The sequence below is a fragment of the Phaseolus vulgaris genome, chromosome 8 (assembly GCF_000499845.2).
Source record: "Phaseolus vulgaris cultivar G19833 chromosome 8, P. vulgaris v2.0, whole genome shotgun sequence".
NCBI classification, from domain to species: Eukaryota; Viridiplantae; Streptophyta; class Magnoliopsida; order Fabales; family Fabaceae; genus Phaseolus; species Phaseolus vulgaris.
The window spans coordinates 59,200,757-59,226,916 of NC_023752.2; the positions used below are offsets into that span (position 1 = coordinate 59,200,757).

At 33.9% G+C, this 26,160-nt stretch overlaps 1 protein-coding gene across 2 annotated transcripts; it reads left to right on the forward strand.

The window, feature by feature from the left end:
• The first annotated feature begins 1,098 nt into the window (after window positions 1-1,098).
• Window positions 1,099-24,313, forward strand: LOC137823399 (ABC transporter B family member 25, mitochondrial). 2 transcript variants are annotated; one of them, XM_068628514.1, is made up of 21 exons: window positions 1,099-1,794; window positions 2,101-2,331; window positions 2,431-2,605; window positions 3,735-3,796; window positions 4,164-4,207; window positions 5,828-5,930; window positions 6,152-6,259; window positions 11,784-11,867; window positions 11,957-12,017; window positions 13,564-13,709; window positions 13,906-14,022; window positions 14,443-14,528; window positions 14,725-14,813; window positions 18,389-18,444; window positions 19,105-19,185; window positions 19,279-19,344; window positions 19,442-19,534; window positions 20,296-20,360; window positions 23,429-23,564; window positions 23,820-23,994; window positions 24,118-24,313. In XM_068628514.1, exons 1-20 carry the CDS (start codon window positions 1,501-1,503, stop codon window positions 23,961-23,963), a joined length of 2,241 nt encoding a protein of 746 aa, XP_068484615.1. In that variant the 5' UTR covers window positions 1,099-1,500; the 3' UTR covers window positions 23,964-23,994; window positions 24,118-24,313. The 2 variants fall into 2 exon arrangements, with proteins under 2 accessions (XP_068484615.1, XP_068484614.1); XM_068628513.1 differs by having other exon boundaries at window positions 23,820-24,313.
• The last annotated feature ends 1,847 nt before the right edge of the window (window positions 24,314-26,160 follow it).

A 26,160-nucleotide genomic window follows, 5' to 3' on the forward strand; every position in this document is an offset into this window, starting at 1 on the left:
TTTTATTAAGAGTGATAGTAATCCTTTCGTTAAATTGATTAAGCTTGTTGTGATAATTTTTTCTATTTGGATGATATGGCGTATGAGAAATTATACTAGATTTTAGGATAAAATTGATGTTTATAGGGCTATTTCGATAATTAAAGAGTTAATTTGTCTAGTGGGAAATTCGTCTAAAACTTCAAGGTATGTAATCCTCTTTCTGTTATATGGGAGTTCCCTCCACCACGCTGAGTTAAAATTAACACATATGGAACTGGTAGGGAATATCCTGCTACTTGTGGAGGTATTTTCCCGTGTGAGTATAAAGGAGTTTAATAATGTTTTCTCTGTGTTTATTGAAGTTCAGACTGTTATGATTGCTGAGTTTTATAAAGTTATACTTGCTATGGAGGAAACTCAAAAGATGGGGCTTACTACTGTTTGACTTGAATGTGATTCAACCTTGGTTTGTGTTCGGTTTACTGCTAGGACTAATGTTCTATGGATGTTTCCTAATCGATGAAATACTTGTCTTAATTACTGTGGAAAAATCAGGTTTAGGGTTACTCATATTTTTCGTAAAAGGATTGTGTGTGCTGATAAGTTGATTAACTTAAAGATTTATTCATAGAGAATCATTTCATTAGTATAATAAGCTTCCATCTAGTCTATTTTTAGAATTAGAATTATTTATGAATAGGTATAGTCTACTTATGTATCGTTTTTGTTAACATGAATTTTTGGTTTAGTTCTTCTATATTTTATATATATATATATATTAATAATACTTTTTTTTTCATATGATAACAGATAATTGTTGTTACTTGAGGTGTCAGCCTATCTAAGATGTCAAGTTGCATAATGATACATAAAATAAAAGTTTTTATATTAAGACATTTGATTAAATGGATTACACTTTTTTTTCCCATAAATGAAAAAAAATAAAAAATGAATTTTAAATTTAGAGGATTAAAGATAAATATATTTAGTTTTTTTTTTAAACTTTACATAAAATTTAGATAAATGAGAGCCATAGTTTTTAAATTTTCCAAAAGACAAAACTTATCTTGAAATTAATTGAGAGACTACAATACATTTAATTTTTTTTATTAAATCGAATTTAGGTAAAACTAAAACCATATTTTTCCTATTAAAAAACATAATTTTCCTATTGAAAAACACAAATTTCAAATTCTCTCCATGTTTTTCAGAATTTAAAGTGAAGAAACCTAGAACAATTGTTGTCCTTGTTTCATTTTCCATTTTATTCGGTGGAGGGAATGAATGATGTGTGCATTAACTTCATACCAAAAATCAACACTTTCGATTCCTTATGTTTTTCAAATTCCTACAGGAATGCCTCTCCTTCTTTTTTCATGTAACATTCTTCTATTCGAATCCCATTAGGGTTTTTTCTGAACTTCCCGAATTAGTCAAACTCTAGAAAGTTCCGACGTTTGCTTTAGACCCATTTGCAGAAGGAAAAGAAAACACAAAAAGCTTCGAACTTGACAGAAAATGCTTGCTGCTGCTGCTTCAGCTTCTCGAAACCTTATTCAACGCGATGCCAGCGTCGGTGCTTGCAGTGGCAGTGGCAATCGAGTTCGCTCTCTTTTTACAGTTTCTGTGATCGGCACAGTCTACCCAATTCGCACTAAAACATGTTACAGTCATGGTTATGGAATCGGTTTCAATGTCCCAAAACAGAGAGCGTGCCCAGGTTTGCTTTTTGCTGTAAAGGGGTTCCTCTCGGATTCATCAAATTCTAATTCTCCACATGGCAGAGTTCCCAGACCTTACCTACCACACCCTGTTAGTTCAATTACCTACTTTTTTCTTTGGGGCAAAACTTAGGTGCAGTTTCTTAGACGCTTTTGCTGCTGTTTTTCAATTATGCTTGAAGTTTCACCTCATATGCATACTAAAGGTTTGCCTTAATGATCAACATTGCTATCGAAGTGAAACTTCGATTTTGATTGGAGAGCAGCACCAAAAGTATCCAAAAGATGCATATAAGTTTTGTCGTTTTCCCTCTTGGTTCTCTTGAACAAATGCTTGTGATTAGTTCAAATTGAATGACTTTGATGCTGATCGTGGTTGTGGAATTGTGTGGATTAGATTTCAAGTGTGGATGGGCGAGCATTGTTCTCAACTTCAACTAAAGATGATGGAAACCAAAGCCAAAAACCTACTTCTTCGACCATTGCTAAACCCCCACCATCACTTCCTGATGGGCAAGTTGCTGATGTGAAGATCATACGCACACTTGCCAGTTACCTTTGGATGAAGGATAATCTTGAATTTCGGGTTCGGATTATTGCTGCATTGGGCTTACTTGTCGGGGCTAAGGTTAGTGACCAGGTTGCATACTATTCATGGTTTTATGCTAAGGCTAACTTGCTTATGGTGATTGGTGACCCTGGCTTTTTGTTGGAACTTTGTGTTCAGGTTTTGAATGTTCAGGTCCCGTTCTTGTTCAAGCTTGCAGTTGATTCGTTGACGACTGCCTCGGGGAATGCTGCTGCTCTTGCTTCGAGTTCAAGTGGGATTGCTCTTTTTGCAACCCCAGTGGCGGTGTTGGTTGGATATGGGATTGCGCGTTCTGGAGCTGCTGCTTTCAATGGTATTTATGTACTGGTTTTATCTACCTTCTAAACCCGGTCTTATCTATGAGGGTGACATTTATAAGTCTAAATTCTAACGTCTAGGATTCTCAAACTAAACAATTTTTAAGTCATGATTTATGCTGGTTGGACTTGGAGCTATATTTATGTCAGAGAAGTAACTAGATTAGGAGCGACGATAAAATATATCCTTATGAGCTGAAATGAGTAATGGAAGACAGTGCTTCAAATTTCAAAATTAATATTTAAATATATTATTAACATTTCGTTACCTTTAGCAGTGTGTCATTGCTCGTTGGAGACATGTGCTAGGTGCCATAGTTCCTTTTTTCACATGCTTTAGAGGGTTGAATTGGTCAACTTTATCAAAAAGCCAAAATAATTTTTTTGCTATATTTTTTTATTAACAATTTTAAAGGAAATAAAGGAAAATACTTATTGTGAGTTTTAAAAATTTTCATTTTTAGTTGATATTCAGATTATATATATACATAATATTGATATACCTGCTTTAACAGTTTGACCAATGACTCAACGGCTGAACCAGTAGTCTAATGTCTCAATGCCCTAACTGCCTCAATGATTGGTCTTAGTTTAATGATATTGGTCTGAATCCGTGCTTGAGAGCTGAAATTATCTTTTACACACTCATTACTCTTTATTGTTACTGCTAGTGGGGTTGACTATGAAATTAATTTATATTGGCTGGGCTCAGGGTGGCTCAATGATAATTTGTTCAACAAAAAATTAGCTCATTTTGTTGGCTTGAGCTCAACTCACTATGAGCTCACAAGTAATTCAAGCTTAATGAACCAATAAAATTTGTATCGACACATTACAAGTTCATTCTGAGCATATGAAAGTACACTCTATGCTCATTTATTAGACAGGCCAAAATAAACCCAGTTCACGAATTAATGAGTTTTGCATTTTGACCTGTTAGCAAGGCAAGTCTCAAATAGCTCTAGAGCCAGCTTGAGTCATTACCAGCCCTAGCTTCTGATGCTCTCCATCAGGGATATCTGCATGATTTGGTTCCTTTATCTATTTTTCTTTGAAAAAAATGGCTTGCATTTTCATTATTTATTCTGTTAAATTTTATTCATTGGATGCAACTACTTGTGACAGAACTGCGGACTGCTATATTTTCTAAGGTTGCACTGCGAACTATTCGATTAGTATCAAGGAAGGTATGCATACCGTTTCTTGGTTTCAATACATCAAATAAGGATATAAGTAATTTTAGGATATCTGTTTGTATTTTGTATTGATAGAATACATTTATTTAGGATTTGATTTATCTAAAATGATTAAGCGAGAAAATAACAGTGCATCCCTGCTTGTTTTAGAGTGGTTAATTTTGTGAGGTACATTAATTTAAATCATGGTAGATACACCCGTCACACTTTTTCATTCTAGGGGAGGCATATCCAGAGGTTTAAGTTTTAGATTTAATTCCTCTTTTAATCAGCTTCAATCCGTCTTTGTGAAAATCACACTTTATGTGTTATATGATGTTAAAAATACTCAAATCACACTTGTATCTGACTCTTGTAGGTCTTCTCTCATTTGCATGACCTTGACCTTCGGTATCATCTAAGGTATGTGTTGTAATATAATTACTAGGATTTACTCCTACTCTTAGGCAGATTTATAATTGGGCTAACTTATTTGATTTGTGCTGTTCGTATTCCCTTAATTTAGGTTAGATGGAGTTTATATATATGGTATGTGATCACACTTTTTTAAGAGAGCACCTGATCCTTCACAGGTTTTGCTTGTGCCTAAATCCTAGCTGCCTTCATTTTGTCCATAGTACCCTAGCCACCTTCATTGTGTCCATAGTACCTTAGCCACCTTCATTGCTGCCAGTCCTGGATTGCATTAATTTCCCAATAGTCCAGCCACCATTTCCAGTGGCCAGGTTCTTCCTCCTTTGCCGTGAATTGCTATCAGTTGCCAGCCATCATCCACCCTTGGAAAGTGCTTTGATCAGACCAGAGCACCACAACTGTATTTGCAATGTCTAGATTGGACAGGTCCCTAAACATCTCCACGAGAGCCATCCACAGACTACCTTCCAGACCATGGTTTGGGATGCTGCCCCTGCAAACCTTGTCACTGACATTCTCTCTTCCTGTGCCAGGGGTCAGTTGGCCTCATCTTTGAGCAATTTTGCTGTTTGAAGCAGTCTGTCATGGGTTGTTTAATCTTTTTTCTGATTAATGCCTTGCCTTGGACGTTCCTCTGCTGCCTGACACGTATTTGCCATTTCTGAAGAGAGAATAATTGGTTCAACTCTTGGCTTACATTGATGTTCCCATATTGCTGGGCTTATATAATCTCGATTTACGAAACTGTTGATCTATGTGTGATATATCTTTAGGATATCATGTGATATTTATCTTTAGGATGTCATGGATACTTATCTTTAGGATATCATGTGATATTTATCTTTAGGTTGTCATGAATCATGGATACTTACCTTTAGGATATTGTGGGATATTTGTTTCCCTCTTTTATGTTATTTAGTTCTTTAATTTTGACCTTATTGATATTAACTTCATAATAAACAAGATTTTTTGAAGGTTTGATTAAAAATGAATTATAATTTCACCTTGGAATGCATTGGGAGTTTTTGGTCTCTTTTCTAATAGGCTTTCATGAGTTTTTTGTAAATAGTTTCCAAAGGAGCATTTTTCCTTGATCTCTGATTACTTTTCTGGTTATATTAGTTTCTTCTTAGCTCCCTCCCTTCCCAAAGAAATTCATGAATATTATTAGTTAAGACCTGATTGTTATAAAGTGGCCTGTATATGATTTGGACTTTCTACACCAAAAAAGTACTATGTTTGGAATTTTCAAAGGGTTTGTGGTTGAAGCAGAACTAGGTCAACCATTCAATAGGGTTGGAGTAATTAGCATCTTCTCTTGTAATTCATGATTGATGGCTGATTTTCTGCTCTTGTGAACACCTATCAGTCATTATTTAGGACCGCAAGAAAAAGTTCTGTCTGGAGTCTGCTTGTGGGAGTTGTGTTTATTCACACATTTAAGAACAGCAACATTTATTGTGGTAACTGATTTAAGTATGAACTATTATTAACTAAACCATCGAAGTCACAAAATATTTACCTCTATTTGTGATTGTCTTCTGTTTTTTTAGTGTTTGTCTATTGTTTAATCGAGTACCACCTTCATTTAGTTATTGTTATTTCCAGCCGAGAAACTGGTGCATTAAGTAGAACAATTGATCGTGGTAGTCGTGGAATAAGTTTCATTCTCTCCTCTATGGTGTTCAATGTAGTACCTACCATGTTAGAGGTACGCCTCAGTTGTTCCCCTTGTTGCTTAGCTCAATGATGTATTCTCCCAATGTTGCTCACTATTAAGCATAGAAAATATTTAGCAGGAACCATATTTTTACTTGTGGCTTCCTGTTTTATTTGAGGTTTCTTTAATGATCTTCGAAAATTATTTTGTCATCCCAACTCTTGCTTCGAGTTTCTTAACAACTTCAGCAGATTTAACATGTGTCCATCCAGATATCTATGGTAGCAGGTATACTGGCCTACAAATTTGGAGCTCCCTTTGCGCTGATTACTTCCTTATCGGTTGCTGCTTATGTTATTTTCACACTGTCTATCACACAGGTATGATGCCTTGGACCAATCTAATCATGTAATATAGTTAAGCTTGGAAAAGTTTGGTACTCTCTTGAATTGCTTTTTGGTCTTGTTATATATGTTAATGACATTGTGGCAACCTTGTACACTTTGATGTACTAATACTTCAATTTATTTTACGTATTCAATACCAATACTCTCGGATACTTCACCAGTACATTTAATGAAGTATCCAAACCCATGAAGAACAAATACTTTTATCATGACAATGATTTATAATTTTTTATTTTTTAAATGTTTTAGAAATGTGATTTTAAGTTGGATCTGCACAATTTTAATTACATATTTATTACAGTGTTATCGATATCAAATAACGAAAAATATTAAGAACCCCATAAATCATTTATGAAAATATGTTGGAAGCCATAATGAATTATGATGGAAGCATCGTGGACAAAAAAATACAATATATACATATGGACAATTTAATAAAAATGTAGAAATATAATTGTAGTGCAAAAATAATGAAAGACAACCATAATAATAATATCATGTCTAGAAATTCAAATAACAATAGAATCAAATCAAAACACCCAAAAAAAGGTGGGTGGCGTTGAATGAAAAGGAATTTGAAAGAAAAAAGAAGACTTGCATTCAACTGAACTGCACAATAACGAAGGAGGTTGTTGAGTAGGGTGACCTATGTTTACATTTTGTTGTAATTTTTGGTATAGGCTGGGTTGTACGGCCCAACTCCTTTTTTAATAGAGAAAACACACTTGGACTAACTAGGTTTCTAACCTTCTAGGAAAATAAAAAAGAAAAGGGAGAAGATTAGGGTTTCATCGTCGTGGATTTGGTCACAAGGACCCAAGGCTTATCCTTCATTTTGCATGCGCAAAGTGTTGCCACTTTGCAACTTCTGCCGCATTCGTTTCACAACTCCACTCCATGACACTCAAATCGGCCGCGAAGGGTTGCCATGGAATACCTGCACCGTCACCTCCATTTTGTGATGAGAAGCCGATTTTTGATAACATTGATTTATTATACTTGAAGATTTTTTTATATATTTTTAAATATGCATGTCACATGTAGTATGGACTTATTTTTTAAATAAGCATATTGTCATACCGAACATGTATCATATCCGATACAAAATATCGTATATGTGCATGATAGCTTGTACCTCATTTTTACTTTTAGCCACTTGAGTTTTGTAGGTTTAATAATGGTCATTAATCTTTGTTTACAAAATTATCACTTATCTTTTTTGTTTTGTTCCTCCTAGGTTTTGGATAAGATGGATGGTATTGGTTTTATAAATTAATGATGGAAAAACTTGAAAGGAGCATTGTACACTAAGTGTATGAAATCTACTTAAAATGATGAGCCTTATGCTCCAACAATTAGCACTTGATAATTTCTTGGATAGAACTTTGCCATAAAAGTTTAGCCCCTTTTATGAGTATGAAAATCACATACCTTGTGCTTGGATAGGAAATTTTACAATTTCAAGAAATTAAAATACATTGAATTTGAATTGCTTTTATTTCAAATTGTTTAATTTCTTTAAAGTTTTGTTTTGATAAGACAATTCAAATTTATTGAATTTTTGTTTTCTTGTTTAGATAATATTATTGACATTGATCCAAAAGAATTCCTACCAAATGGCATTATTTATGTTGTTAGATATAATTGCGAATGTAATGGGCTTAGCCCATACTTTTTGTATGATTCTATATAAACATAACCCTATGTTCACTAGGGTGTGTGCGTGTGCATGTGTGTGTTTTTTCTGCTGGCGTTGTTGCTTTGTCACCATGCTACGGTCGTCGTTTGGATCGTCTTGGCTAGGCAACCACTTGCCACAAGAATTTGCGATGATCAAAGTTTGCACGTGCTTTCATGTGCCTCCTATCTGTTGTGCACTGCGCCTCTTTCGGTCGTGCGTGGTGGCGCGTCCGACATTCCTTTTGGCCTTGTCCTATTGATCGAAGCCTTTTGGATTTTTAGGGTTTTTCTCTCTCCTCTAAGGTTCTTCTCTCTCATGTTTATCTATGACCTCTTCTACTATCACTGTGCCTCACCCGTACGTCTATACTAATTATGTCAATGTCCATCTATCCATTACCAAATTAGATGACACTAATTATGATACTTGGGTTTCAGACATTAAACTATGGCTTACGACTCAGGGTTATGTTAATCACTTTACCCAGAGTACGGCCAATATTTTTGAGAATGAGGTTTCTCGTTGGTTAAAAATTTAATGCCCAATTAGGCATTGTTCTCAAGTCTACTATTCACTCCTCTTTAAAACAAGTATTTCGTGCTTATGAGACATGTTCAAAGATTTGGGAACGTTCCAAATTATTGTATACCATAAAATTCATGCTCTTGTTCATGATTTTAATGAGTTATTGCTTCCTACTTCCACTCTTTCTCAAGAACTTGAGTAAAAGTCCAAGTTTTTAATATTATTGGCTTTACATGGACTTCTTGATGTCTACTCTCATGTTCGTGATCGATTTTGGGATTCCATGTTGTGCCCAATTTTACTTCCACTTATTAAACCCTTTTGTGTGTGCCAGGTAAACCACGTGTTAATATACCTGCTTCCACTGATGACTCTTTTGCTTTAGTATCTCAGATTTTAAAATGGCGTCACAAGTATGAACATTATCACAAGCTAGGCCACAATATTGACGGGTGTTATGTCCTACATGTCGTCTAACTCAATCTGTTACAGTTGTCCAAAATGCTCCCTCGCAATCGTCTACTATGGGCCCTACATCTAATACCTCGTAACAGTTTTCTATTTTCAATTAATTTCTCAATATGTATGAGGATCATTAGATCTTAAGTTCCACTATTGTTGCACACACATGTACATCTTTTGTTGGCATCATTCAGTCTAGTTCTCCTGGCCGTTTGGTTCTAGACTTGGGTGCCACAGATCAAATTACTGGTAACAAGTCGTTTTTCTCTTCCCTATCTACTAGTGGTTATTTACCTATAGTTATCATGGCCAATGGATCTAGGGTCTCATCACATGATGTTGGTACTATTAATCTTTTTCATTCTTTATCTATTGATGATATTTTTTATCTCCTTGAGTCTCCATTTAAGCTATTATCTATTAGTCGTCTCACCCATTCCCTGATTGTGTTATTTCATTTCCCAAAGATTTTGTTTGTTTACAAGATCGAAATTCGAGATGGATGATTGACACCAGATGTGAGTCACATGGTCTTTATCACTTTCGGACCTTTACCCATGTTGGCACGACTATAGATTCTCCATCACTTATTCATGTTTAGGGTTTGGTTTGGAAAATTTAGTAATGTTGTTCAACAATTTGGTAAGACTAGAAGTGAGGCAAACCGTTAAGTTTTTAACCATCACTCGAGTGTTGGGTGTATCTATCCGGTAGTATATGTTGATGACATTGTTCTTATAGGCAGTGACCACCATGACATCTCACAGGTAAAGCAACAGCTATGTCACCACTTTCAAACCAAAGATCTTGGCAAACTCTTATATTTCTTGGGGATTGAGATAACACAATTCAACAATGATATTATTATCTCTTAAAGGAAATATGCATTGGATATTTTGGAGGAAACTTGGTTAATGAAGAAAAAAAATTTGTTGCACACCCATGGATTCTAATGCTAAACTCCTACCTAGTCAGGGGAGTCTCTCTCAGATCCCGAGAAGTATAGAAGATTAGTTGAAAAATTGAACTATCTTACCGTTACTCGTTTTGACATTTCCTTTGCAGTCAATATGGTGAGTTAGTTTCTTAATTCTCCACGCGCAGATCATTGGAATACAAACATTTGTATATTGAAGTACATAAAAGGTTCTCCTAGGAAAGGTTTTCTATATGATCACAGTAACCAAACTAAAGTTGTGAGTTATTCAGATGTTGATTGGGCATGATATCCTTCTGATAGAAAATCCACTTTCGAATATTGTGTCTCCTTTGGTGATAAGTTGATGTCTTTGACAAACAAGAAACAAAATGTTGAGATCTAGTGCAAAAGAAAAATATAGAGCTATGACCTCAACTAATTGTGAACTTATTTGGCTTAAACAACTACTTAAAAAGTTGTAATTTGGAAAGGTCAATCAAATGACTCTTATATGTGACAATCAGGTTGCTCTAATATTAACTCTAATCTAGTCTTTCATGAAAGGACCAAACATATGTGATTTTATTTGAGAAAAGATTGTATCTGGAGATATCAAGACTGAGTTTGTTAATTCAAATGATCAATTACCGAAGATTGATTTTGCCGATAAAAAAAATCTAAGGATTTTATTTGTAACAACCTGGGCACATAAAATACACTAGCTTGAAGGGAAGTGTTAGATATAACTGCCAACGTAATGGGCTTAGCCCATACTTTTTGTATTATTAATCTCTATATAAACATAACCCTACGTGTTCATTATACTCAAAGGATTTATCCTATAGTTCTTTTCCATTAATTTAATAGATGCCAATAGCAAAAATTGTTGCAAACATTGTCAAAAAATAGCTACTACAAACTTTAGATCATAAAATATGGCTTATATCCACCGAAAAATAGCACCAATATTGGTTGAGAAAATCCAAACAAACATCAAGAAAAAGGTATTCTTGACCTTCATTGGCGAATTAATAATTCCAACAAGGACAACTTCAAAATATCTCCTTTTTAACGTTGACTAAAACTTCGACTTACATGAGCCAAAAAATAGTTTCATTAGCATCGATAAAAATCCAATCTTTCATCAGAAAAAAGAAATAGTTCTACAATATTGGTTGAGAAATAGTCCTAGCCAATGTTTTGATGGATGTTAGTCCAACACAATCCTTATCGACTTCAACTAAAAATAATATTTGTTGAGTTAACCAAGAAGGTTGTGTATCAACATCATTTGAAAAATACGGTTGATATTGACAAAGAAAAGTGTAACTAATGTCAGTTGAGAAATAATACTAACCTTTATCGACAAAAAACTATGAGAAACTTTAACATGAAAGAAACACGACATTATTTGAAAAACGATCTGATGATGTCCTTGATCAAAGCCGAGTTGAAAGTGTTCTGACTAAGGTTTAAAGAGAAAATGTGAAGAGTAAGGGACATGGATTTGGGAGAGAAAGGTGTACTAAAGATTTTTAGTTTTTACTGATTTGGTGGAATTTGAAATTCTTTAATGTTAAGTTATCAAATTACTAAAAAATTTCTAAAATTTCAAATTCTTTTTAAATTATACATGCAAACAACATATTTTGTCATAAAACATTTCAAATATTCTATAAAAATGAATTAGCTCTTAAAAATTATCCATCCAAATGCATTAATAAAACACATTTAGTAATTTGCAGTTTTCTTGTGTGAAATGCAGTTTCAGTTCTCAGTAACAAATAGTTTGCTTTTCATTGGCCAACTTATGTCTTGGTGGATAGATGGATTTGAATACGATGCAGTGAATTTGTTTAAAAATTAATTGATTACAGTATTCATTAACTCATGTTTTCTGGTTTTCTCAGTGGAGGACTAAGTTCAGGAAAGCCATGAATAGGGCTGATAATGATGCTAGTACAAGGGTTATTGATTCACTTATTAATTATGAGGTGAGCATTTTAGTCATTGATGCCATTTTTTTTAATGTTATCTTCGTTTTAGTGTTTTTATTATCACTTTTTCTTTTCTTGTTTTACAGACTGTCAAATATTTTAATAATGAAGTTTATGAAGCTGATAATTATGACAAGTACCTGAAGAGTAAGTGATTAATTTTCCTTGTTAAATTGGGTGTGCAAAATGGCACTAGTTATTTTGTATATTATAAATGCTCATATATTGTTCTTTGCCTATTTATATGAACATTATTTCATAGGTTTGTATAGGCATCTCTCACTTAAGCTAGTAATGAGCATCAACCTTTAATTTCACACTGTTGCCTTTAATCTCACTTAAGAGAGCATCTAAACTTGCTTAAGTGAGCTTTTGAGTTCCAAGATTAGGTGCTTATTGATTTCATTAACTTAAGCAAGCCTTTATATTTTGCTAACATGCCTTCGCCGACATTGCTCATGTGGGAGATCATCTAGACACTCAAGTGAGCCTTCTAAAGAAAAGTTTCTTAATGTGTTTGCTTGACTCAATTAGATGTTTCACTAAAAGTGAGGCTTTATGTTCCTTAGGGTTTAGATGTGCTACCACGAGTGGCAGACAATAGTGGTGGTGATGCGATGTTGAGAGGTGCGTGAGGGTGTGCTAGAGCCGCGATCTTTGCAGTGTGGTGGTTTCCTGACCAAGACGATCTAAACGGCAATGTCATCAGTCCAAAAGGCAGTGGTGGCGGTAGGAAAAAAAAATCATCGATGAATAGTGGATTCACCAAGAAGTCAAGGATTTTACCTTAGTTCTAGATACCATGTGAAAATAAAGTGAAAAAGAAGAAGTATAAGATTAATCGCTTGGGAATAATGAACCAATAGGATTGTGTATTTATAGATAGGAAACACACAAAAAGTATGGGCTAAAGCCTTTACATCAAACAAGATCATCCAAAAATATCTAGTCTCAAGCTTGAGATGTCCAATTCTCAATATAAGGGGGTGTGTGGTAGAGATCCCATATCGATTAGAGATATGGTGAAATTAAAGTGGATACAAATCTCATCTTGCAAGCTGATTTTGTGAGATGAGTTCGGCCTAAAACTCATTTTCTAAGATGATATCAATTGGACCTATGGATCATTTCTTATTAAACCGTTATTGGATCACCCATAAATATTTAGTTCCATATTTGAGGTGTTCGGTCCTTGGCGGGATGGGGTATGTTAGATGTCCCACATTGACTAGAGATACGGTCAAATTATAGTATATAAGTTAGTGCAAAACTCACTTTACGAGTTAGTTTAGTAGTGTTGTGTTGAGCCTTAATCCACTTTCTAAGAGGTGGTGTTCTTAATTGCCCCAACATCTATCTTATTCCTTTTCTAGGAGGGGGTATGTTAGATGTCCCACATTGACTAGAGATACGATCAAATTATAGTATATAAGTTAGTGCAAAACTCACTTTACGAGTTAGTTTAGTAGTGTTGTGTTGAGCGTTAATCCACTTTCTAAGAGGTGGAGTTCATAATTGCCCCAACATCTATCTTATTTCTTTTCTCCTTTGTGAATGAGGATTTGTTATTCCATTGTATGCTTTCTTCTGGACTCTAATCTTTTAATATCTTATTCTTTCGACAAAATGGAAAATATTGGCAGCTTCTCTAGTTTCATTTGTGCTTCTCTTATTCTTTTTTATCATTGTCTAGGATATGAAGATGCTGCTCTGAAAACCCAACGAAGTCTTGCTTTGTTGAACTTAGGTCAAAATATTATATTTAGTACTGCTCTTTCATCCGCAATGGTGCTGTGCTCTCATGGGATCACGGATGGAACGATGACTATTGGTGATTTGGTAAAACTTTTGTCAAATATAGTTCTAGTTTGACGGTTGGGTAGCTTTGCTCCATTGAAGCTTTTATTTGTTCTTTAATGATTATGTTTGCTTTCATAGACAAAGGACTCCTTATCCCCCAATCTCTTTGTAATTATCTTCTCGCTGCCATAATGAATATCTTCTTTTCTTTAATTAATCTAACTTCAATATGCAGGTAATGGTGAATGGACTTCTCTTCCAACTATCTCTTCCACTTAATTTCCTTGGTAGTGTTTATCGTGAGACTATACAGAGTTTAGTTGACATGAAATCCATGTTTCAGTTACTTGAGGTATCTTCCCTGTGAAATTTTAGTAAATTATCTTGAAGCTAATTTGAAATGTGTTGTTGATTATGAAATTTCTTTCTTTCACCTCGTATGTACCAACATGAGTTCAAGATACAGATTATTGCTAGAATTTGTTGGCTTCATGAATAATTATGTAAATTTCTTCTTATTGGAGATAGTATTGTGTTTTCCTAATTGCTAGGTGGTTGTTTATTTCTTTCTTTTGATCAGTTTTCTGGATTCTTGTGAACATGGTGTAATTGCAAAAGAAACATCTTCTGTGTTATTTTGTTCTTAACGTCTGTATTTGTTCTTAAAATATATGCTGTTTAGTTATGTGATCATTCTTACTAGATCTAGAACTTTCTGACTTTGTGATACTGCTTATTTTCTTTTTCTATAATTAAATTATTATTATTACAGGAAAGAGCAGAAATCAGGGATAAAGAAAATGCACAGCCTCTTAGATTTAATGGGGGGAGTATCCAATTTGAGAATGTACATTTTAGGTGCGTGATTGCCTCTTTACTAGATTGTGTTTTACCATTTGTGTAGATTGAATTCCGGCTAATATATGTGGTAATATTAGTAGAGAGAGATTGATGTAGTAGAAAATTAGGAAGCCAAATTTGTGTCGGATGCAGTGATACTTAAGAATTTTGACTTATATTCAAGTGATTGTATGTTGATGCTTTCTATCTCCAGTTACCTCACAGAAAGAAAGATACTAGATGGAATATCGTTTGTTTTGCCAGCTGGTAAAAGTGTTGCAATTGTTGGGACTAGTGGAAGTGGTAAGGTTCATCATACTAATTCTTTATTTTGTAAAATTATTTTACATGCTAAGCTGTTCTTAGAAATTTTTTCCTGCTGCCTATTGCTGGAGATTGCCAATGGTATGGAATTTCCTGATTTATTTTTGCTTTTTATCAATCATTTGCAAATGGTTTTCATATAGTTAATTGAGAATGGATGCAGGTGGCAGCTATCTGCTACCATTCTCCACTCACTAATTGACGTCAATGTGTTTCATTTTTTGCAATGTGAAGTGCTACCGTACTAGCAGCTTCTGTTACCACAGAATTCAATCCTAGATAGTGGAGTGGGCAAAGTGGGTGATCCAGTGGGGTAGATGTGTGCTGACAGTGGAATGACCGCTATTCTATTCTTCTACATACATTTATAAAAGCTCAAAAAGGGAAAATAGATCAAAATTCATGCACTAATAATCATTAATAATAATATCAGTAATAATTCATGTACATAAACAAAACATAAAGTATATCGTAGTTCATAGTTGCCAATAGTTGATAGCAGTAGTAGGCAAAGCCGGTAAAATTGTTTTGGCCTTATGGGTCGGCCCAAATAGCCAATAAAATGTTATAAAAGCTCAAAAAGGGAAAATAGATCAAAATTCATGCACTAATAATCACTAATAATTCATGTACATAAACAAAACATAAAGTAGATCATAGTTCCCAATAGTTGATAGTAGTAACTTGGAGTGTAACTTATATATTTGTTGTGAAACTTCGGTTAATGTCTATTGGTTTTAAGATAACTTCTAACATGATATGAAAGCCTATATGTCATCTTGGTAATGTGCCTATTCTAATAGGCTCACCTCTTCCAAGCATGCATCTATGGAGGGAGGTTGATATTACACATATTTTTATAGGTTTCACTTGGATTAGGATTTAAATTGACAATTATGATGACAACTCAGTGAGGATCGCCACTGGACACGAACTTAGAACTTAACTAAGTGGTTAAGTAAGTGTGAAGGTTCTCTTCAAAGAGGAAAAGGCAAAATGCACACACTCTAATTGATGATGAATCGTGGAAACGAAAAGAAGCTACAAGTAAAGACAATGAATAAAAGGAATTGAACAAGACAAGATAAAGGATGAAGACACTTAGATGGATGAAAAGTATTTGATGAAGGTGGAAGCATAGAGGTAGTCACGCCACTTGGAGGAGTGATCCAAGAGAAGTGAAGAGGAGTAGCCACTTGAAGCCATCCAAGATAAGACTCAAAGGAAATTTTAGAACACTCATAAGTTCACTCACGCAGAGTTTGTTTACTCTATTCAATGTGATTTACAAGAGGGGTGACCACCTATTTATAGTGATAGTTGCCATGTGATTAAGGCATGGAGGAAATTTTTGAAATTCAAAATAAGGTAGCTTAACTCCTAAAAATGTGCCACTAATTGTGGATCTAGAAGGGGTCACACTTTACACATTTAAGCATGTGCTTAATGTAAAAAGTGTGACTATGTGGGCTGCACATGTGATGCATTCTAGAAGCTAGGGTTTCACCGTGCTATGGGCCATGAACAAACCCAATTTATTTTATTTAACACCTCTTTTAAAAGATTAAAAGAAAGAATAGTTGGTAGCTTGGCCCATGCTCTGGTGTTTTGCTCTTGATGATGAATGGTGGGCCCTTCTGACCTAGCCCGAGATGCTTGACCTAGCTTTGAATATTGTTTTTTGCTCCTGATCATCTTGTAAGGTTGGGCTAGTTTAAATGGTGATGCTCCATTCATGGTTACATCAGAGGTTGTTGGGAAGTTCCACATTGCCTACTTCAATTCCTGGATTGCAGCTTATAAATATATGTTTGCTTAATGCCAATTGATTTGAAGATTAAATTTGACAAGTCATACTCTTTAAATTGTGAGGACCTTATAAATTTTAAATTTGTTATCATAGAATTTTTTAAGGATATAATGCTTTATATGCATTTGGTTGCAACAATAATTATAATTTTCTCTTCTACATTTATTATCCTTAGGACTTAGTCCATGTATGCTATACCTTTCCCACCAACAGTGATGGGTGTATAGTTTTTTTGGAATTAAGTAGCCATTGGATTTAGAAAGGGTTGATCTGCTTCTGCAGGAAGTTTTGGATCCATTTGCCCTAATTGCTACCTTTTTCAGGTGGCCTTCTTCATGGCATGTAGCCATTTCCTTTCTGAACCAGTTGAATCCCGTGTTCTGCGGTTCCTCTCAAGCATAGGTTTGTTTGCTCCTGCGGAAACCATCATCGTTCTAAATTTTGTGGGGCAGAAGCTTGCTAGGAAAATGTGTTTTAATGGATTTTGTTAGGATCCAATTTGAATATATGGAAGCTGAGTTATATAGGAAGTATAGGAATCTGGTGCAGGGTTAAGGCCTTGAGTTCTCTAGTACAATGACATAGCTTTTGTGGTGTGGTTCTCCCAAGGTTATTATAAAAGCCTTTTTTGTGTCGTTTTGTGAATAATGGACATTGCTATTGCATTTGATGGTCACCAACTAGGAAGCAGTTGGGAGATTGTGTGTTAAAACCCATTCATGCACTGCATCTCTCCATATGATTTTTCATCTGGTAGTTGGTATGTGTCTGACCATTTCAACTATCATCAGTTGTTGTAGTTTTAGTATGTGATCTCTATTTGTTTATTATCGATAATTCATTGCTTCTTGTTTTGAAGTTTTGGCTTTTGGTTTACTTAATTACAACCATGGCTATAAGTTAGTTGGGAGAGAAGTTGTGTTTTTTGCCTAGCCAACCTCATTTGACCACACTCTTCTCTTTATAATGGCCTTTCCTATGATATTGAAGTCTAGTATTCTTTAGTTCTTATGCTTTATACCTACTCCTAAAACATGAAATGCCTCAGTAGTCAAATTTAAATATGGTGCCTGTTGCATTTTCTGGCTTTTGAATATTCTCTGGTCTGTAATAATTGTTACGAAGTGAACTTTAAGCCTAACTCAACCCCATAAAACTGGCTCATAAGGTTGAGGTTTGCACCCACTTATATACAATGAAATGTTCTTATCTCTAGTCGATGTGGGATCTCCATCACACCCCCTCACGCCGAGAGTGATAGATAGAAGCTCGTGTGTGGGATAACATATTATGGGTGGTGGCCTGATAAACCCAACAAATACTCGCTAGGATAGGATCGAAATGGCTCTGATACCATGTTACGAAGTGGACTTTAAGCCTAACTCAACCCCATAAAACCGGCTCATGAGATTGAGTTAGGCTTAAAGTCCACTTCGTAATATGGTATCAGAGCCATTTCGAGTCTATCCTAGCGAGTGTTTGTGTTGGGCCTATCGTGCCACCCGTTATCGGGCCGCTATCGGACCACCCATAATATATAGTCTCACGCACGAGTTGGCAGTCTCGGCATGAGGGGGGTGTGTTGGAGATCCCACATCGGCTAGAGATTAGAGCCTTTCATTGTATATAAGTGGGTGCAAACATCAACCTCATGAGCCGGTTTTATGGGGTTGAGTTAGGCTTAAAGTTCACTTAATAATACATGTTCATTTCTAACATGCTTCAAATTTGTATTTCTGGACAGGAAAATCAACCATTCTTAGATTGCTATTCAGGTTCTTTGATCCTAATTCTGGAAGTGTAAGATATGAATTTGATACTGTAGTGAGTTTAAGCTATATTGCCATGATATATATTATATACAGTTTCATCCTGTCTCATTTGTACCGTGAGATGCATGATTTTTAACACCTATATAGTTCTAAAGATGTGTGTATAGGCTTCAATAATAAATGAACTATATAAATTGAGGTTAATCTGGTTAGTTACTTATCTATGGGTAGTTGACAAGTAATCAAGCTAAATGTTTTGGTTCTAATAGATGGATTTATATTCCATTATAATATATAGAATACTAATCCAAGTTTAGCATGCTTTAGTTTACAAATCAATGATCTTTTGCATGGAACTTATGTTAGAAAAACAGCATAACCTGGATGCAGATGTTGCATCTATCTACTAGGACTTATGCATGAAATTTCTCATCAGACTCTTGCCATTTTTGTGGGTAAAACTTTTGTTTGCTTTGTGAATTTCTAGCCAGTAATAGGATACTACTGATCACTTCTTGTAAGCAGGTTCTCTTTATAATTAAGGCTTTTGATAGAGCCCAATGGCAGTTTTTAACCGCCATCCTTGTAACTATGCCACAAATTAGTAACTAGCATAAAGTTTGGGTGTTGTCTTTTATCGTTAAATTACATGGTTTTTCTCATTCTCATTTTTTTCTTTGTACTACAGATAAAGATAGATAATCAAGATATTCGGGACATAACCCTTGAGAGTTTGCGGAAGTCCATTGGTGTTGTTCCACAAGATATTGTAAGTTAAACAAAGCACCTATCTCTAAAACCTCATGTCATGTTGCCCCTGCCCGATGTTGCAGGTTGTGAAAACCTAAATGATTGTGGACAGGTACTTTTTAATGATACTATATTTCACAACATTCACTACGGTCGGCTTTCTGCAACAAAGGAGGAGGTAACTTCTTCTGTAATGTTGTGTCTCTGCTTGCTTCTTCACCTTGCAAAATTCCACTGCTAGGTTCCAAGTTATATTTATTACTGTATGCATGCAGGTCTATGAAGCTGCTCAGCAAGCAGCAATTCATAACACTATCATGAATTTTCCCGATAAATATTCAACTGTTGTCGGAGAGCGAGGGCTAAAGGTTATAGAAATTCCCTCTTTTTTAAAATATATGTTTCTCATTATTGTTCGTCTGTGTAATAACTTGTTCAGGGAATGGAGGTTTATGTGTTGCAAATCTTAGATCACTGAAAGAAACACCCACAATGTATATGTATTGAGAAAATCTGATGTTATTAACTTATAAAAGCACATGAAAATTATTTTAAAACGGAGCTAAATTATTGTTTAAAGAAATTAGAAAAGAAGTTCTTTAAGTGAGAGGAGATGTGTCCTTTGTGGCTAAATTTCCATATATTTATTAAGGTTTTGTTTCAAAAGTCATACCTGATTAGTCTAAACCAAATTGTAGACATCAAGAATTGATATTTTTTAGATTAAATTGTTAAATATAATAAGAGTGTTTACTTAGTTATATTTTGTATGTACATAGTTAGAGTATGTACTTAGTTATATTTTGTTGTATACAATAAAGCCGTTAGTTACTAACAAAAACTATCTCTTTCTGTTGTAGTTAACTATAAATATGCTTGTAAGATTCCTCTTTCACAAGTTAATAAAATGTATGCAGTTTACAAACTTCTCTCTCGTTCAGTTTCTTTTACAAAGATCTGATTATATAAGGTGTAAAAGATCTACCTAGGGATCTTATTATGTTTGTGAGTGTAGTAATGTCTACCTAGGGAAATACAATCCCATGTTCTTACATTATTTTTTCTTCAAATGATAAAAGTTTACAATGAAAAACTCTTAAAAATTTAAGTGAATGGCTTTTCTTAACAGTTAAGTGGTGGTGAGAAGCAACGTATTGCCTTGGCTCGTTCATTCTTAAAAGCACCTGCAATTCTGTGAGTATTCTAATCATATTATCTACTTGACACTTTTTGTTGTGTGTAGCATTGTATTTTTATATTTACCAAGTTCCAGATGAAAATGAATTGTTTTTATGGACTGAAATTATTTTAATGAATTTGTTTACATTCTTCCCAAAGATGGAATCAAATAATTTCTATTAAGTATGTTTATTGAATTACCTTTTCTCAACAAGAAAAAGATTGAACTAAGTAAGGAAATAAAGAATTATTTTATTGATAACAATCACATTAATTATATTCTCATCACCTTTATTTTTTAACAAGGAAACTCTTTAAAATAAGGAAATAAAAATATGTTAAAATGAATAAGAAAATTGTAAATATATTTTTTCTTAATCCCTATAGGGATATTTTTATCCTAATAATTCACTATTTAATCCTCTCCCCCTCAAGTTGGTAAATGATTGTAGATCATTTTCAACTTGCTTTCAAGATTTTGTAATCTACCACCCTAAGGAAGCTCTTTAGGGAAATGTCTGGTACTTGAGGTCCTGTAAGGATATGGGTTGTTGTAACCCCAAGACTTCTATCAATTTCAATGTGTTTATCATGTTGTACTAGATTATAGGCAATTCTCATTGTTGACTTGTTATCTATCTTATTTTAAAGTTATCTAGTATAATTTTCATCCTAAGTCCTTCACACACACACACCCCTTGAGCAAGGGCTCGAAATTCTGTTTCTGCACTAGAATGGGATAGTCTATCCTGTTTTTTACTTGTTCAGGTTTCTCCAAGAAACATGTAGTTCACATAGGTGAGTTTTCTTCTTTCCTGAATAATAGCCCCTTACCTAAACTTGACTTGAAGTACTAAAAAGAATTTTGTCCACTACTTGCATGTGTCTTTCTCTTAGATCATGCATAAACGAGCTTACCACACTAACTGCATAAGTAGTGTTGGTCTTGTGTGTAATGGATAAATGAGTTTTCCTACCAACATCTGATATTAGGCCTTTTCTATGAGAGCTCTATCGGCTTCTAATTTTATGATTTAGTTCAATTGAAACTCCTAACGTTACTTCCCAACTTATCTGTATCTGTGAGATCAGGTAGATACTCTTTTCTTTGGGAGATGAAAATCTTCTTTTTGGAATAAGCAACTTTTATTCCAAGGAAATACTTGAGTTTTGTGTAATTTTATTATTAGATCCTTGTTATTTTCTTAGTGTTTTTTTAGTCCATATACTATCAAGCTATGAATTTCATCGGGACAGAAATCTAAATTAGATATTTTATAAAAGAATTATTAAGAAGTAGACTTCAAGTCTAACTCAATCTTATAAAAGAAGTTTATAAGGGGAGATTTGCACCCACTTATATATTATTAAGTGTCATAATCTGTAGTCGATGTGGGATCTCCAACACTTCCCCTTATGGATCTCTAACAAGAACAAATGCGTAAAAAGCATTGTAATAATAAAATGAATAAAATACGAGCAAATGTGGAAATAGAAAATTGCTTTTTAGACAATAAACTTATTCAAGAAATAAGGGGTACACAAGAATGGGGGAAATTTACTTAGTGTCAAGGACTATCACCAAAACATAATAGAAGTAAATATCCTTCTACTGCATAGCTGTCGAGGAAATTTCCTTTAAGAAACCATATGTGAATATCCAAAGAGGCCAAAATAGATATCCTGACAGGGTATGAGGACGTACTACAAAAAGTAGGAAAATTAGAGAAAGGGTCTTACAAGATGAGTTTCTCCGTAAGTTCTTGTAGAAAAGAACAAAAATATTGATATCAGCTCCTTCATAAGATAAAATTAGTTTATACACAAATTAAAAAAGAAAATTAGAGAAGTTATGGAGAAGCTAATTTCAATTTTTCCTCAATCTTTTTTCCTAAAAAGCTTGTGGAGAAGTTCGTACAAACATATCCAAAGGATATAATCTTATTAGACTCGTTATATTTTGGAGCTCAAATATGTTACATGTGAATATGGGTACAAATCAGGCATTGAAATAGGGTATGGAAGAACTTCTAAAATCTATGATACGGGTACAATAGGATTTTAGATATGAAAATATGAAAACATAAAGATTAAAGTAGTTAAATAATAAGATAATTAAAGGCACAAGTTTATGAAGGCAGTGAAATAGTAATTTGTTCTGTTTAGTAATACATCAAATCACTGGATAATACAACTTGGTGCTTTACATGGACTAATGAGTGATAAGCATCCATGTGTATTCAACAAGTCCTAGTACTCTGAAAATACCACTATTGAAACCCTGAACTAAACCCACTCACTTCCTGCATAACATATGTTGTTGAGTGTTAATTTCATCCCTATGTGCTTGCCATGTCCTAAGTTCACCGTTTTTCTGTTAACAACAGATAGACCTTGCAAGACATGATCAATTTGAAGGGACGCTAGTCCAATTAGTCATTTCCAATGCAGTTGCTTTCAAAGGTTGTTAAGCAACATTGCTTAACAAAATTTACAATTGTGGAGCGAATGATATGACATTGCTTAGACAAGTACCGTTGGTGAGAAAATCTTATTCTTTGAATGAGAGAAATTAGTGGAGATAATTCTTTTGGTATTAATATGGGATAAGACTTACAAAATTAAGTTAAACATTTACTTTCAGCAACCTTAACATTAGAATGAATTTTTGTGCAGAGTGCTTAAATGTATGCGGCATTCTGAGATCCACAAAATTAAGATAAGCAACCATACATTGTGAATGTTGTACATCTACAATGGGATGTTGAAATTGTGACTTGACTTATTTACTTAAAATTTTCCGCTTATAATAGTATCGTGATGTGTTATCTAATTAAAATTATAAATATGGTTATGGTAAATAACCTATAGGTCCCTACTGAGATTTTGTGGTCATGATGCATTTCTAATTTAACAATCTGATATAAATTCTAAATATGATATACTTTGCCACTCTTCAATCATGGGAGATCCCTGTGATTCAGATAAAGTGGGAAGCATCAATGTTTGTCAACATAGAATAAATAAATGTTAGTCTTATTTTAATTGCTTCCCTTTGCCTTTGTCCTGTCTCTCGCTGTTAGGTTGTGTGATGAAGCTACAAGTGCTCTTGACAGCACAACAGAAGCAGATATTTTAAGTGCGTTGAAGTCAGTAGCAAAAAATCGGACTTCCATATTCATTGCTCACAGGCTTACCACTGCAATGCAGTGTGATGAGGTAATCTCTATCTAGTTTTTATGTCCTCAAACAGTACTTAGTTCCTAGATTATGTGTGTCCTAATGTGCACCTGTTATAACAAACTTTGTGTTTACATAGATTGCTCCAGAACATAGTTACTAGTTTTTTTATCTAACAGTAATCATATGTATGTTGAAGTAGGACACATCTTTAAAAGTCAAGACATCATAAAATAAACGCATCTCATAACAGGAGGTTATTTACATTAAAAGCTTTATTTGCCCAATGTTCAGATTATTGTCCTGGAAAATGGGAAGGTGATTGAGCAAGGATCCCATGAAGTACTCTTATCAAAAGCAGGAAGATATGCACAACTGTGGGGACAACAAAATAACTCAATTGATGCACTTGATACAGCCATCAATGTGGGAGCATAAAAAGTAATAGAAGGCTTCGCCCTTCCTCTTGGTGAGAGAAAAAAGACATAATGCAGTGTTAATAGTCCATATACTTCATTACAATTTTGAAGTTTTGTGATACCTAGTCTGTTGTAAGCTTTTCTTATCCTCTAGTACATTTTGTTTTGTTTAGCTAGGCCAATTCTTGCAGCAGGAAATATCAAATGTCATTTCATGGGAATTTCAATTCTTTGTACCAACATATATAAGTTATTGGTATTCAAAGACAACACTTATACACATCAGTCCAAGATGATTGAAGGTTGAATGAGCTTTCTGCTGACAGCAACAATTTGTATTATTGGATTTAGATTATAGATTGTGGAGTATCTATTGTTGCATAAACTAAAGCACTTTCAACTAAATAAAAATGATTTCTTGTAAATCAAGCCCCTGCCTAAACTGTAACAGGACCAGCTTTTGGTGTACTTTCCCAATATGAAAAAGAGGCGTAATTTAATAACCCACATCCATTACCAACCTTTATTTTTTATCTTTTTTTAGCAAAGATTCTTATAAAAGCGTTTTTAGGCTATTATTGTAATAAAAAAATGGTTTTCTGCATATGTAATTTGTGAATTGGGATATGTTTTTTAGTAATGGTGGAATTATAATATAACATCAAATGCAGACTGTGAAATGCGATACATTCTGTCTCTATCAAATTTCTTTTTGTCCAGTAAAACTTTTATGAAATTATAATACCTATTTCAAATATACTTTCTGCCTCATTGAGATTCAAGAATGTGCATCTTATTAAAGGTAGGCTTGATTGCTTTTTATACTTACCTAGTTCTAATTGTGACAATTAGGCAGTGTTCTGATCTGTCTGGTCCATCTATTTTTGTCTATATTGTTATTTCTCTAGTTGTTATTGGCTAAGAGTGCAAGGGTTAAAATAAGAATTTTTCATTTAAAGTATTTTGTGTGGGACTAATGATAGTACATAACAAGTAGTTAAAATGAGTGAGGTACAATACAAAAGGATTTATTTTGTTTTTCTGTCTCCTGTACTTTCTTGTTTCTTCTTTGTCTAGGCTACTTCTCTATGGTAACCATACTTCCTTTGTAAGAATTTCAGTAATGTAGTAATACATACAAAGAATTTCTTTGTGAACATACTGATGTTTGTTTCTTTGAGTTTTACATATTACAAATTGGTACACTCATTGAGTGAAGATAAAATACTAGTATGAAAAAGCTCACATCCAAAATTAAGCTATCTTCATATGATATTTAACCTATTATGGAGATAAGAGAGGTTTGTGATGAAAAGAGATTGTTAGGTAGCAGTACTGTTAAACTGTTTGTATTGGTTAGTGTCTTTCTCTTTCTGTTATATAAACAGTTGATAGTTCCTTCAAAATTCATGGTATGTTGTATTACATTTTATTGTAATTATTCAAATTGACATAAATAGATTATGTTTAACTCACAATAATGGCTAACCATGTATATGGTATTACAAGTATTCTTTATCACACATTTTTTTATCTGTGATATCAAGTATTTATTTGTTTAAAGCAATCAATCTAACAAATAATTTAAATTAAACCAATTAAATTGACTCGTATTGTTAGCCTAATCAAAAGCAACTCAAACCAAACAAATCAAATTCAATGGTAATTGGTTGGAAGTATTTTATTTGTACTTTACTAATCTAATGAACTCAAACAAATGAATGATGCAAGTTTTCATTATTAATATATATATATATATATGTGTGAAAAATTATTGTCAAATCACGTATTGATTTTGTAATTTTTTCTATTCTTTACTTAATGTAAGTGAATATAATAAAATATGTTGTTTATGGTTTTTTAATGATGAGATCATTCCTTTTTTTTACAAAATTATGAATTTTTTTTCAAAAATAAAATTTGTATATGTGCTGGGCTTTTAACCAATGTGTACTTGATCGAGTTAGTTTGCTAAAAAACATTGAAAGTCCAAACAAATGAAAATTAATTGGTCTGAATTTTAAAAAATAATCTGGAATCTAATTTAAACATATTTTTTAGCACCGTTAGAATCCATATCATGCAATGATATTATAAGAAACTCCGAGTCTATTTTAGATGAGTCTTACCACATATCAATTTTTAAGTAGGGGTGGCAAAGCGGTCAGTCCGTCCCGCATTGGCCAGTCCCGCATTTGGTCCACAAAAATATGAGG